The sequence below is a fragment of the Podarcis gaigeae genome, assembly GCF_964106915.1.
Source record: "Podarcis gaigeae genome assembly, chromosome: 7".
In the NCBI taxonomy this organism is placed as follows: Eukaryota; Metazoa; Chordata; class Lepidosauria; order Squamata; family Lacertidae; genus Podarcis; species Podarcis gaigeae.
This window is the reverse complement of record NC_139683.1, coordinates 21,196,366-21,211,755: the sequence shown is the minus strand read 5'-3', so window position 1 is coordinate 21,211,755 and position 15,390 is coordinate 21,196,366. Positions and strand designations below refer to the sequence as shown.

At 42.8% G+C, this 15,390-nt stretch overlaps 1 protein-coding gene across 3 annotated transcripts in view; it reads left to right on the top strand.

The window, feature by feature from the left end:
- LOC310849142 (oxidation resistance protein 1-like) overlaps window positions 1-15,390 on the top strand; it is a 223,377-nt gene that overhangs the window by 186,704 nt on the left and 21,283 nt on the right. For 2 of the 3 annotated variants that reach the window (XM_083749164.1, XM_083749163.1), the window contains exon 1: window positions 8,277-8,873. The exons of the other annotated variant lie outside the window; for it this stretch is intronic. In XM_083749164.1, the coding sequence (XP_083605290.1) occupies window positions 8,717-8,873 (157 nt within the window). In that variant the 5' untranslated portion in view covers window positions 8,277-8,716. Of the gene's footprint in view, window positions 1-8,276; window positions 8,874-15,390 lie in introns of those variants that run through there. 3 annotated transcript variants of the gene reach the window in all.

Genomic DNA, 15,390 nt, shown 5'->3' with positions numbered 1-15,390 from the left:
GGCATAAATTTCAAAAACATGCACTTCCAGAGGCTGAAGGCAAGCTGTGTATAATCTGCAGATCACGTTGTTGAGATTCAGATTGAGGCTAGTCATACGATTATGAGAAATGAGCGTATGATTACTCTTGACACATTCTTTGTCTCTCAGGTTGCCAGGCACAAAGACGTTTTACAGACCACGTGTCTTAATACTGTTCAGCTGTGCACAGTGTTTTGTTTATTACCAAGGCACTCTGGGAAATCTCAAATTCTGTGCCCCAGGTACTTTTCATACCATAATTACATGGAGGCCCCTACCCTGAATTAAACACCAACTGTGTACCAGGGCATCATATGGGCAATCAATTCAGTTATTTAGGTGCCACAGCAAAGTCATTATTCTTTAGATAAACATCAAAGAAATGAGGGTGACAAAAGCTGGAATTTATTGTATTTTTGTCTTGCTGTTTTTTTTGTGATTATTCCCCAAGCCCACTTTTATCCTCACGACAACCCTGTGAGGCAGATTACGTAGAATTAGGTTTATGGCGATAGGAACTTGGGTGTCCTCAGTACTAAACTGACACTACAAGCTAGAGTCGTAATGGCCTCAAACATTTATGTCTTCTACAGTGAGAGAAGAGAACCAGGAATGATTGTGTACTGTCATTAGGACTGGGCGATTTTATTGATATATCATCTGAAATAGGTTTGTATTCCATATTGTGATAGCGGTTTCATAATTTTTGACCTGGCAATATATCGCAGATCATGATATGTGTGTGTGTGTGTGTGTGTGTGTGTGTACGCACTATGCAAAAATCACAATGTGGGAAAACCGTGAAGCCAGCCAATGCCTCTATATAGCTCCATCCTTATTTCAAACATCGTGATATATTGGTATAGCACAATGTTTAGCTAGTGATCTGTCACAGTGTTGAAAACCAGATATTGCCCAGCCTTAACTACCATCAGTATCAGAGGCAGTTTCCTCTGAATCGCAAATGGGGAGCGCACTGTTGCACTCATATCATGCATGTGCCACTGTAAGGCTTCAGTGCTGGACTTTGGTCTTATCTTAAGTTTTTAATCAACTTTCAGGAGACCTCAAGTGAGATCACTTAATCAGGAGTTAAGCCCCAGTTGAGCTCTGTGGAAATATGGCCACCTCAAGTAGCAGATGTTTTAAGCACCATAAAGGGTAGGAAATGTCTAGTGTTTTATTGCGGGCATAATCTGCAACGCGTTCTTGACACAATAATGGCACATTAGTTGTACGTTTATTGTGCTTTAGTTTGTTCTGCGATTCTCGCCCATTGCTGCCATGTCATTGCTGTCCAGAGGGGCAACAGAGCAATGAAAATGGGACCAAACTAAACCAGAACATTTGTGGGATAAAAAAGATACAGGATTTCAGCAGGAAGGTACAGGATATGCACTGATTGGAAATGAAGTAGTGTGACTGCCCCAAAACTTTTGCAGGCACAAACAGTATTGAAAGCAGGATCACGTGTGCTGCCCCAATAGCATTATGAACACACATAATCATGAATGCGCAATAAAAAGGGGATATTGAGGAGGCCTAAGCTCATTTAATCCCCGCGGCGGGGTGAGCTCCCGTCTTTCGGTCCCAGCTCCTGCCCACTTAGCAGTTCAAAAGCACCCCTAAGTGCAAGTAGATAAATAGGTACCGCTTTATAGTGGGAAGGTAAATGGCGTTTCTGTGTGCTGCACTGGTGCTGGCTCGCCATGTGACCCGGAAGTGTCTCCGGACAGCGCTGGCCCCCGGTCTCTTAAGTGAGATGGGCACACAACCCTAGAGTTGGACACGACTGGCCCGTACAGGCAGGAGTACCTTCACCTTTTACTTTAAGCCTCATTTAACTCATGGGGGCTTACTTCTTTGTAAATATGTATAGGAATGCACTCTAAGACCCACTAATGTAATGGGACCTAGTTTTCAATAAACGTGCACAGGATCAAGCTGTAATTGTTTTAGAAGCAAAAATAAATACTGAGAACTTAACAGCATGTATTTCTCAGATCCTATACAAGCCACGGAGGGAGCAGGAGAGTTAGTTATCTAGGAAATAACATCTGACAGGCATGACTTTTCTGCTTTTAGGCTCATTAGACTTCATAAGATAACAGTAAAATCTGAATGCATGTTAAACATAAAACTCTTCTGAGATTGTTAACTGAAATTAAATGTTACACACAAAAAACAGAATCTAATTCTAATTATTGCTGTGCAAGCAGTCCTTCAGCCTGCAAGAACAATGCAGCAAGATCTGTGACAGAAATGCCACAGCAATCCTTTGCAAAAGGAATGACTTTAAACTAATGGAAGTATACGTTCCAAAGAGGCTTGTGCATGAAAAATCCCTAGATTCTACGTTTGTTGAAAGCTCTTTACCCTGAGCTATAAAGTGAAATATATTCATATACACTCTCTCTAAAAAAAAACAGGTACGAGCCTTCGGGGCAGAAGGGGGATCCTGGAAACTCAACAAAAATGCCCAAGTGACCTATGTGGCTAGGAGTGCCTTCTACCGCTGTAGTCTGGTACGTCAGCCTACAGCCATGTCTAGACTGGGACTACTTGGACAGTGTGGCCCACGAATTAGTAACCTTGTTCCTAGATTACTAAATGCACTCTATGTGGAGCTGCTCTTGGGACAGGTCCAAAAGCTCCCAACTGATGCAGAATGCAGTGGCTCAGCCAACAACATGTGGTACCTCTGCTAAAACAGCTGTGGACTGGCTGTCCATATGCTACCCGGACAGGATTAAGGTTCTTGTGTCCATTTCCAAAACCCTGAACAACTTGGGTGCAGGATACCTTAAGGACCACCTGAGCCCTTATTTCCCAACTCCATCACTGAGATAATCCAGAAGAGCACTATTAGAGGGGTGGGGGTGATCATCGGGTTGTTGCTGTTTCGTTCTTGTTTTTACTATGTATTTTGTGTTTTTCACCTGCATTTTTATACAAGAACCACCATGAGATCTATGGATGAAGGGTGGTATACAAATTTAATAAATAATAATAAATAATTGCCCCCTGTGTTACAGAGGCCCAAATTGCCTCAATTCGAAGTTGGGAATTTAATGTTTCCAGTCCAATGCTATGGAACACTCTTCCAGCAGAGATTCATAGGCACTTTCGACTTTCAGGTGACTCTTGGGAGATCTTTTTATGCTGGCAGGCCTTTGTAGCTGTTTAAATTGTGTTATTTATTTATTGATTTGCCAGTCAGTTTAATGATTATCTGTATTGTTTTTAAAGATGTTCAATGTTTTAATGTTGTATACTGCCCTGATACTTCATGATATAGTGGTATGTAAATACTTTCATAAAATAATCAAATATACTGTGACACTTAAAATTCATTTATTCAAGTTCAGTTTAGATTTCAGGAGTGGAGCTTGATTTCTGTACATTAGCAATCTGAATTTTTTTAAAAAAATATCAACATAAAAAAGCATAATGGAATTTTTATATGCATGTTTAGAAGAAATGCAGTAATATAGTCTGAGTTTTGCTAAACATCACGTGACTGAGGATGAGTTGCACATAGTGCTGCAATTTCTAGTCCATGTGACTTCTCTTGTATCTTTAAGAGCTGTATATGAGGTAGGCCTAATTCAACTAAACATTAACCACAGGAGAATAAGTCACTTCTCACCTGACATATGTTGTGGAATCAGATGCACACTACAGGTGCAACTTCAACACCTATGCTCTGGAATTGGCCTGTGATGGGTGTCCTTCCCAGCATGTCAATCAATATAGTTCTGTATGTTTACTTATGCTATTTTAGGTTATGTACCAATAGCATGGGCCCTGTCTGACTCACAGGCATCCTGTCTCTGCAGAGCTTTTATAATAGCTAAGGAAATTATTCTTAGGCTTTGGAAAACAGCTACTGTACCTGGGATTCATAACTGGCTAGAACTTTCCTGTTTGGCAGTCAATAAATGGATGGCTTATTTTTTTTAAAAAAAAAACCCAACAACCGGGTCTTGACTGATACTTTTAAGCACTATGTGCTTAACCGGGTCTTGACTGATACTTTTAAGCACTATGTGCTTCAAGTGTGTTAGTAAAGAGTAACTGAAATGGGTTCCTCTTCATTTCCCCCCAGATATTATATCATTTCATGTAGTGGTCTCTGCATAACATGAGTTTTATTGGTCCTGTGCTGGAGGGTAGGAACATAAATTAGGGACGGAACTGCAATGTTGGATGTTTTGTTAAGCCGTTGGATATTATGATTCATATTAATCTTAAAAATAAATATTATCATTGAAAACTCCAGTAGGTACAGGGCTGTTTCCCCCATCTTTCTTTTGTCAATGCAGCATTCTGATGGGCAATAGGCCTTAGGCAAAATGTGCCCTTTTGTGCAGCCCTTCATAGGTAAACCTTATTTATTAAGAGTTGGTGCGCTTGCTGCATATGAATGGCATGACTATCTAGGGCAACTGGACTGCTGGTTCTCACTAAGGGGAATGTTGATGGTCACCCGCTGTAAGCATTGGCCAGGCTCCTCAAAATTATATGCACCAGCCTATGCGCCAGATATCCATCTCATGCATGTACCCCTGAACAATATATTGAAGGGACATGATCACACTACAATTTTTTCACATTTAAGAACTAATTCAGATTTAATCAACAACAGAGAAATAAGGCACCTTTTTGCTTGGCACATGCTTATCTGAAGACCAGAGTATCATGGAAATTTGGCAAGAGTGCCTCAGACGAGGCTCAGGAGTTATTCAGCAGCCATTTGTGCAAGCAGAATTTCCCTGAGAGCTCACACAGCATCTACTGGCAGTATGCCTGGCGTTCACTGCTGCAATTAGCACTTATTTTTATTGGCACCACATTTGTCCCCAGAGTAATTACAGGTCACCGCCACATGCTGTTCTATAGTTTTACCTTTTCCTACCTTAATCCTCTGTTGTTGTTTTAAAAAAACACAACAACTTTCCTGTGCCTTGAAGTTTTTGCTAATTTTGGCCTCTTGTTTCTTTGCCATTTTATTGGGTGGTAAGCGATGGGAGCGCTCAAATCTACCAGCAAGGGGGGGGGGGCGGGGACTGTGAGTTGCCAAAACTTGAACAGAAGGCCAATCCCACATTTTCCCACTTTTCCTGTAATACAGGACTTGAGAGAAAGCAGGGGAGAATCAGCAGGCGAGAAGTGGATTATTATTTGTATAATTCTTCCTTCAACTCACAGAAGGTCACTTGCAAAAGTCCCTCCCTTTCCCACCCACCACTCCCACTCTTTACAGTGATTTTTCTCACCCAGATAGGCATTTGCAGGTGAAATTTGGCAGGACCTTGGTGTCCTTTCTTCCTGTTAGTTCTGCTCTGCAACTGCAGGGTGGCAACTGGAGGTGATGTTTAACTCTGCTGTTATTACCAACCAAGAAAATAACTCTAAAAACCAAATCTTAATAATATACTGCACTTGTAAAACCAACCAACCAACCAACCAACCAACCAACCAACCAACCAACCAAGCAACCAGTAATGTTAATTGTGAAAATAGTACAAAAATATTATAATATATCCATTTTATTTGTTATTATTATTACTATTGAAGGGGAGCGGGCGGCGCTGTGGTCTAAACCACTGAGCCTCTTGGGCTTGATGATCAGAAGCTCGACAGTTCGAATCCCTGTGATGGGGTGAGTGCCTGTTGCTCTGTCCAGCTCCTGCCAACCTAGCAATTCGGAAGCACGCCAGTGCAAGTAGACAAATAGGAACCACTGTGGAAGGAAGGTAAATGGCATTTCCATGTGCTCTGATTTTCGTCACTGTGTTCCGTTGCACCAGACACGGTTTAGTCATGCTGGCCACATGACCGAGAAAGCTGTCTGTGGACAAACACCAGCTCCCTCGGCCTGATAGTGAGATGAGTGCCGCAACCCCATAGTCGCCTTTGACTGGACTTAACAATCCAGAGGTCCTTTACCTTTTTTTAAAAAAAAACCAAAACAAAACTTTTTATTACTATTGCACTTGTTAAACCTTGTTACCCGAAGGTCTCCAAGCAATTTACAAGACATTTAAAACATAAAAATAAACAAACTATATCATAAAAACAGAACAAAACAAACCCCCATAACACCCACAGGAAGCTTTGGCAGCAAAACAATATCACATTTGCCTATCTAAAGATAAGTCTTTAAAGGTAAAGGGACCCCTGACCATTAGGTCGAGTCATGGACAGCTCTGGGGTTGCGGCGCTCATCTCACTTTACTGTGCGAGGGAGCCGGCGTACAGCTTCCGGGTCATGTGGCCAGCATGACTAAGCCACTTCTGGCACACCAGAGCAGCTCATGGAAACGCCATTTACCTTCCTACTTGCACTTGGACGTGCTTTTGAACTGCTAGGTTGGCAGGAGCAGGGACCGAGGAATGGGAGCTCACCGCGCCCGTCGTGGGGATTCGAACCATCAACCTTCTGATCGGCAAGTCCTACGTTCTGTGGTTTAGACCACAGCGCCACCCGTGTCCTAAAGATAACTCTTTACCTGGTGCCAAAAGGATGTCAACAAAGGTGCCTGGCAGAGCTCGTTGGGGAGAGCACTGCACAGACAGGGAGCCACAACTGAAAAGGCCCTCTCCCTTTTCACCACCCTCGGGTCTCCCTCAGCAGTGCATGGAGGGTAAGTTATCATACCTCCCAAAGTTGATTAGAAATGAGTGTGGTAAACTATGGTAAAATGTTGGTCTACACTGAAAAATCTAGACCTGGGTGAAGTGAACACATAGCAAGCTCAGCCTACATACCAGTAACAAGAGTTTCTGGCTTTCAGCCCTCCCTGCCATGACTCCTGTGCCAGTAAACACCAGCAGGAGAAACCAAAAGCAGAAAATTTATTTACTGCCAGTTGTAGTTCTACTTCTTGTTTGGCACAATAGTCTACCATCGTTTTCCCACATTTTCCATAGCAAACAGACCCACTCTCTTATTACCAGATGGTTTATTTGCTACAAACAATGTGGGAAAATAATGGGCAATGGATTTAATCAAGCTTCAGAAGGGGTCCTTCCATTCTAGGCACTTTTTCACAAACAAGGGCTGCAGGTATAAGCCATAGCTGAAACACCCAACTATTTAAATTAGCTTTGGGTAAAAATACAGGGCATCTATATTTTTAAATTATATTTCCAAGACATGCTGTTCTTCCTACAGAAGTGACTGAGTCATTTGCTCAATGACTGAACTCTTGTTTATGTGATGTAATTTTTTTTTATAAAGTGGGGCTCATTAGCCAGCTTTAAGCCTCAAGTAAATGGGTGTTGTGCTATTTGCGGCCACTCAGAGCATTGTATGAGATGTCGAACTCTTGTGTAAAGCACACATGTCAAAATTACTCAATAACTGAGTTCACCCCTATACCACAAACCTATGTGTAACTATAATGCAGTATAATAATACTTGCTATTACCTGGCCTTAAAAAAAATCCCACCAATACATACAAATGCTTTAAAAAATCCAAATCCTGCCATCATGAGTAAGTCACAAACAGCCATCACATATCTAAGTTTAAGAAAAAGGATTTACGGTAAGTGAGTATTTTCAAGTGCAGAATTCTTGGGAGAACAAAAGTAAAACCATTCTTCAAACTAGCAGCCCATCAACAAATTGCCTCCCAGGAAATATGCATGGCCTTGCATCACTTATTTCCTTAACAGCCCTTCTTTTCTTTTCTTTTCTTTTCTAAAAAACACCTTTTCTGTAAAACTTTTGGCAGGACCCCTTAACCCTCAATCCTTGCTGAAACAAAGCCTCAAGGTGAAATCCTGGGCAGAGGTTTATTCATAACTTCACACTATACAGAACTGCATATGGAAATATCAGCCACCCACACGCTCATATATATTATATAGCACATTCACAGAAACTACACATGGAATACGACGGCATGTATCTACTTACAAATACACACATACATAGCATGTATGTGTTACACACAAACAGAGGCAAGATCCCACTGACTACATACAATATGGTGTGTGTGTGATGTGATATATATATATATATATATATGTATACACACACGCACACATATGTATGTGTGTATACATATATATGTGTGTATATGTGTGTATACATATATATATGTATATATACACGGGCACACATACACGCATGCATGCAGAGAAAATACACATGGAACACACACGCACCTACCGACAAACAAACACACACACACGTACGTAGTGTGTACGCGTGTACGTAGTACACACACACACACATTTATGTACAAAATAATAAACTGTTGTACGGCCGCCACCATGGCGCAGTGGGTCGGTGCGTCCGGTAACCAGAAGATCGGTGGTTCCAGCCCACGCCGGACCCCAGCACTAGGCAGAGGGCTGGACTAGATGACCCTGGCGCTCCCTTCCAACCCTACAACATCTACGATAGTACTACGTAGACCCACGCTGCGCGGCGCGGCCCCTTTAAGCGCCGCAGCCTCGAGGCGGAGCCTGTCAAAGAAAAACTTTTGCCCAACTTTTCGCCCAGCGGGTCGAGCCTTCTCGCCGGCCCTTTTGGCTTTTCGGGCAGGCTTGCTGTGAGGCCACCGGCTCCGAGGGAGGCTCGAGAGGCAGGCGGCGCGATCCCCCCCCTCACCCCCCCCCGGCCTTCGGAGTGGGGAGAAGACCTTTTCCAAGCGCCGCGCTCCCCGTCCGTGTCGCCTCATGGAGTACCTCACCACTTTCACGGGCAAGAGCAGCCGGCTGCTGAGGGGCACCGCCAGCCGCCTGTGGGGCGCCGCGCCCGGCTCCGGGGGCCCCCGCCAGGTCCACTTCCAGGACTCCGTGCACGAGGGGGAGCCCAAGCCGGAGCCCCCGATAGGTAGGAGGCCTCCCCGTGGCGCTGAGGGGTCGGGACGGTGCGGGGTTTACTCGGGAGGAGGAACTCCGCTTATGCGGCGACAGGGAGAGGGTCTTATGGGAGAAATTTTCCTCGCCCCCCCCCCCGTTTATTCTCCCCTTCCGCCCTCGCACACGTCACGAAAGGTATAGGAATGCGGGCTTCTCTAGGGCCAGGGCTACTTTGGGTCGGGGGAAAGGAGGCCTCTGGGGAGCCATGAGGAAGCCGAGGCGGAGCGGGTCTCCAGAGTTCAGCTCGGGTGGGGCGGGAAGTTGGAAGAGCCCCCCGCCTCCTTTCTCAAGCCTGGTTGCAGGTGGTGATTGGGGCGGTGGATGTGTGTGGGGGCGGGGAGAAGGGCATCCTGGTGTGGGGGGGCCTCCCCATTCCCCTCCTCATCCCATCCCAGAGGTGGGGCGGGGGTAAGTAAGGAAACTGGCGCCTTGCGTTGCTGTCAGGAAAAACTCGGGCCCACAAGTGTAAGAAGGCTGGGTGTGGGCCCAGTGGAGGTTGCAGAATGCACGGGAAAGTATACATTTCCTACAAAAGGGACACAAAACGTTGGGTCCCCGAGCATGCTGAAGCTATCCAATATTGGAAGCGCTCAGGAAGGCAGCAGTATATATGTCATTTTGTACATAAATGTATGTATGTGAGCTTTATATCTATCTATCGCCACATGCAGTCTATGTACGTGTGCATTTGTCAGTAGGTACATGTGTGTTGCATATGTATTTTCTGTGCACGCACAATATTATATGTGAGTGTATACACACACACACATTGTATGTAGTCTACCTGTGGTCTTCCTCCTTCTTTGTATTCGATGACACCCAAAGGGAAAAGGTATAGGCATGCTGGGTGGGCGTGCAAAGGGAGCTGTTTCTGCGCAAGGATTCCTCTCACATGTGGACTTGCTTCTTGTGGTGGAGATTGGGCCCAGGGAGCTTGATCCTTTCAGCTGTGACACCTGGAAATCAGGAGGGCAAGAAAGAGGTGTGGCTCAAGACCAATACAATCACTTCGCCAGCATGGGGTGGGGTGGGGGGGGGGAGAAGAGTAGTAAAAGTTGTATTTGCAGCTGCAGCAAGAAGAGGCGGGCTGTGCCTTGCAGGAGCAGTTCCTTCCCCTGTCAAAGCTCAGCAGAGAGGGCTGGGCCAGTTTCGGAAAGCAGCCTGGTTGCTCACATGCCTCAAGCTCGTAGGAGCCTCTGCCATTTATTTGCACACTTGCTTTTTCTTTTGGAGCGAGGGCGGTTAGGGTAGTATCCTAGGCCTAGACCCTGCTGCACCTCTGGAGTGAGAGAACAGGTGAGGGGGATTGGAGGTAGCGGTGGCCATTCCTTGAGATCAAGGCTCACTTGCTTTCACAAGCAAACAGTGGTTTGCTCAGTGCCTCTGTAGGTTGCTTGGGACCACCGGGAAGTGAAGAAGATCACATTCCCAATAGTCTTTGTAGGTTGGTCCTAGAAGAACTTTCCTCAGTCTCCAGATGTAGCTTCCTAACATCCTTGAGCACCAACAATACTGCCTGGGACTGATAGGGGCTGGAATCCAACAACATATGGAGGGCCACAAGCAGTAGAAGAGCCTTTGTAGATGCCAGAGGGTATAAACACTGGAAGCCACCTCTAGTGCTGGTAATTGTCTGTGAAAGTTTTGAAGCCCTGCTTCCTCTCCCCCTTCTGCACCCATGGAGTAAGCATGATGAGGTGGGGAAAGCCTACTCTTCTAACCATGCATGATAAGGGTTTCAATGCTGAAACCATTAAGAGTAGGCTGTTGGCTTCATTATTGGTCATTCACTTCTGAGCTTATAAGGTGTTTTGGTAGGGAAAATGCTTTTTCATAATAGGCCTATTCTTGAGATTGCATCTCTAATTTCCATAGGCATTTTCTTCTGAAATGCATAGTCAAAGAGAATATTGATAGTGGCTCCTTATCTGCCTATCAAAATGCAAATGTTGTGAGGCTTGTATGTTCCCAATGGGCTGCACAACATCACTACATTGTATATGGATTTATTTCCTAACCCACCTCACAGGGTGGTTGCATGGAAAATATGAAGCTAGAGAGAGCCATATTTGCCACTTTTAGCTCCTTGGTTTCCACCAATAATAAATAATAATAAATAAATTAAGGAACAAATTTTCAAATCTTCATGAAAGGGAACAAAGGACAACAGATGAGTTGGTGATAGTTTATTTTCAAATTCAAGTTGCTTTTCCCATTATTCACATTATAATGGTGTCCTAGTTTTTACTTTTTGAAATATGGGAACCGTACATAAAGGTACATTAATCAGACAGCTTCCTGTCAAGTGTACACTTGGTCATAAACTTGGCTTTACTGCCAACTAATACGTGGAAAGACCTTGATCTACAGAGTGATGATGAAAAGTATAAAAGCTCAAGTGAGAAAAAGGAAGAATACTTCTTGATGTCCTTCGTAACCCATCCAAGAGAACAGAGATAAGTGGCAAAAGAAGAGATTTAAGTGGGCAGTGCTTAAGCTGAAATGCATAAAACTCCATATTTCAGTTTAATAAAAATGTGAAGAGCCTTCTCCCCCATCCTTTAAGAAGTGCGTTCCAGAACTGAATATGCAGCTTTTCCAAACCAGGGCAGAAAAGAATTAACCACTTGCTTGTTTAGTCTGCTCATCTATTGCTCTGTATTTATTGACATAGGAATTTTTATGCTATCTTTCTAACCAGGCTCATTGAAAAGCTGCATAGATCAGGGATAGGGAAACTGCAGTCCTTCAGGTGTTCTTGGATTCCAGCTTCTATCAGCCCCACCCAGTATTGCCAATAGTCAGGGATAATTGGTCTTGTACTCAGACATCATCTGGTGTGCCACAAGTTCCCCATCCCTGCTATAGATACTTAAGAGTTGCATCTTTATTTTCTCTACCCTAATCTACCCTTCATTCTCTTCTTTTAAGATTTGAAAATTGGAGAGTTTGGAATTGTTGCTACTTGAAATTATTTTAAATAACCTTTCTTAGCCTGAATGACAGGTCTTGCTCTAATAAAACATAGGTATTTCATTAATGGCTGTTCAGGGTAGTAAAACCCTAGTAATTAGAAGTTTCTATTTGAATAAGTGATGAAATAGCTTTAAATGAGAGGAGTTGCATACAGTTATTTTTAAGCAAGGGGTGTTGAATGCTGGAGCGACTGGCTATTTTGCATCAGCAATATGTGAGCTCACTTAAAATTAACCTGCTTGCATTTGTAGTTCAGTTAAATTGAAATTGGTGGCCTTATTCATATGTAACAATAATCCAAAGTATGGTTTAGCATGAGTGAGCAAGACTGCTGGCACACCGTAATAAAATTGCAGGCACATTACTTCTCTCTCCTCCCCCTCCCCCTCTCCCATTCTGCATTACCAGGAGGAAAGCCATGGTTTGGCTTAGCATTGCACCTCCACCCGAGCTTGTGGTTTGTCCTGCTCCAAACAAACCATCAGACTGGATTTGGACATGCTAAGCCAACCATGGTTTATCTCCCAGGAGTGTGGGAGGAGTAAAGTGACCACAGCGTTGACAGTATGTACCAGCAAACTTGCTCATCCAGTCTGTCTCATAGTTTGGTATGTGTGAGCCAGACAAATGAAACTCAAGTTTTATTTCTTCTGGGATAACAACTATTGAGCTTACATAATCTTGTGTGTATGAGACTGAAGTTGATGTGAGTCTGAAGTCTTTATAATTGTCTAGCTTGCTTCATTTACAGATAGGTAGCCGTGTTGGTCTGCCATAGTCAAAACAAAAAAAATTCCTTCCAGTAGCACCTTAAAGACCAACTAAGTTAGTTCTTGGTATGAGCTTTCGTGTGCATGCACACTTCTTCAGATAGCTTGCTTCAGTTTAGCATGCCACCCTTAGTTGTGCTGTCAAAAATGATTTTATATCTGTTGCTTACTGATAGGTTTTCAGGGGTTTGCACTTTCAACTTTTCAGCCAGCATAAATAATTATCAGTCTGATAAACCTGGGGGTTTAGAGTTTGAGCTGCAAGCTGAGAGTTGTCTTTCAAATTTCAGTTCAGTCATAAACTCAATAGATTTTCTTTCTCAGCATCTCTCTGGATGCAGTTCTTAGGAAACTGCAGAAATAAAGAAGTGATTATTAGTAATGACTAGGCAAATACTTTTTTTAAATTTCCTCTGGCCTATTAGAAGAAGAAGAAGAAGAGTTTGGATTTGATATCCCGCCTTTCACTCCCCTTCAGGAGTCTCAAAGCGGCTAACAACCTCCTTTCCCTTCCTCCCCCACAACAAACACTCTGTGAGGTGAGTGGGGCTGAGAGACTTCACAGAAGTGTGACTGGCCCAAGGTCACCCAGCAGCTGCATGTGGAGGAGCGGAGACACGAACCCGGTTCCCCAGATTATGTGACTGCCGCTCTTAACCACTACACCACACTGGTGTAGTGGTTAACATTAAATATGTTTTGACCAGGTAAATTTGTTTTAGTCCACTGTTTAGTCTCTGCTTCTTAATTTTTCTGCTGCACTAGATTTATTTTTGTGAAGCTTTTATTCAATTTTAATTTGTTTTGTGCTGCAAGCTGCTCTAACAACTTTGTTTTAGTGCCATGCATAAATACTGTAAACAAACCAACTGTACCTTACAGAATGTTGACAGGTTTACAGAGATAATGCATTTGAAACACTTTCACTGCTTAGCTGTTCCTATTTTGAAGCTTTTGAAAGTGCCCTCTAAAATATGTCCTTTGACTTTGTCTTCACAAACACAACCTCAGCTAGGTGAACTAGCCAAGATTTTTTTTTGTCTCGCCTTCACCTGTAGCCTATGACTGTCCATAAAGATGTGTCAAATAATCATGGCAAATAATTCATCCAAGAAATAGAAAGATCAACATAGATGCTTGTTTCTGGTACAATATTAAGCTTTAATGTAGCTTAGTGGTGGAACACATTATTTGTTTGCAGAAGTTCCAAGCTTCAAAACTAGGAATCTCCAGATTGGTCAGGAAAAGACTTGAAACCCTAGAGTGCCACTGCCAGTCAGTGGGAAATGCTGAGCTAGATGGATCAATGATCAGATTCAGTATAACAAGCTAGGAAAAAGAATAATAAATGTGAAAACTAAAGTATACGTGCTCCATGGTGCTGGGAAATTGTAATTTAACCTTGTGTATCTTAAATGGTTTTGGACGTAAATGCAATATTATATAACTGGTATATCTTGTCTCACTGGTTTGTGTGCATCTCTATTTGAATTAGTATTGTGTACTTCCAGATTCACATGCCAATGTTAATAAGTAATATACAATTCTTCTTTTCATTATTTTTTTTTAAAGACTTGCTCTTCTGAAGGTTTTGCCACATTTGGCTCTAATCGGTGGAGACTCATATAGTGCACTGAAGGGTTGATGCTGCACACTCCAGCCCTTTGACTTACCTCTGAATGTCATTGTTCCAAATGGGGCGTTTTCTGTATAGGACTGTAAAAGTTGCAGGGATTGGGCTATACCTGTAGTATTTTATTCAACCTAGGGATATCAAGCAGGCTTGGGAATGGGGAAGGTTTGCTGGGGTATGTGTTGAAAGATCCCAGTTTCCTGCTGCTCATGAATTCTGCACAATTACCTTATCTGCGTAGATAACTTGGTATGTGGGAACAGTAATGTGTATCTGAAGGCTATCTTGAACCAGCTGTTCAGCGGCTATTGAAAGTACTTCTTATTAACTAAGTTAAAGGCCTTGATTTTCTTCTGATTGAATGTTGTTTAATTATTCAGGATGAAGGTGAAAATAAGGATTTTAGAAACACTACATGATGACAATGCATTAATGTATCTCAGTTTTGTTAGCATCATAATGTTTCTCTTATTACCACATTCATATTGATAATTAAAATAAATTGAGGTACTTAACATACTTAATAGTAATGAGAGCCTCTAATTTTGCCGATTTTTATTATATTAAACATTGCTTCTTTTTATGTTTCAGAAATGGATTGTGGTATCCACTAGTGTAAACAAGTGAAGGAAGGGCCTCAGCCTTGTGTAATTCTCCCTTTCTTCTCCTCCTGTACTGCTGGGAGGAGAGTTCAGAAGTATTTGCTTCCACTTTTGATTAACCATAGCTTGCTATGTCCAGAACTAGAACCATGTGTAATCTTGGTTGGCTTAAACAAGGCAACTTCAGTAACAATGTTTTGAATTGGTTTGTTTGAAACAAGTATAGTTAATAATAACCACAGTTTGTCACAGCTAGGGGAGTGGGGAAAGAGGGTAGTATGCAACTCTGAGGCTTGCTGTATGGCTCAATCCTGCTAATGCATATCACATTAAATTATGATTAATTCTACAGGAAAAACTTCATCAGTAGGAAACCATGGTTGATACTTAAGCACTCAGATACCTCTATCCTCTCCCCCTGCTTACTATGCTACTAGAGGAGGCTGAAGAGCTTCCCGATTTCCTTTTAAACTATCCACAGTACTCTGTTATGTCTAAACTTCAGAA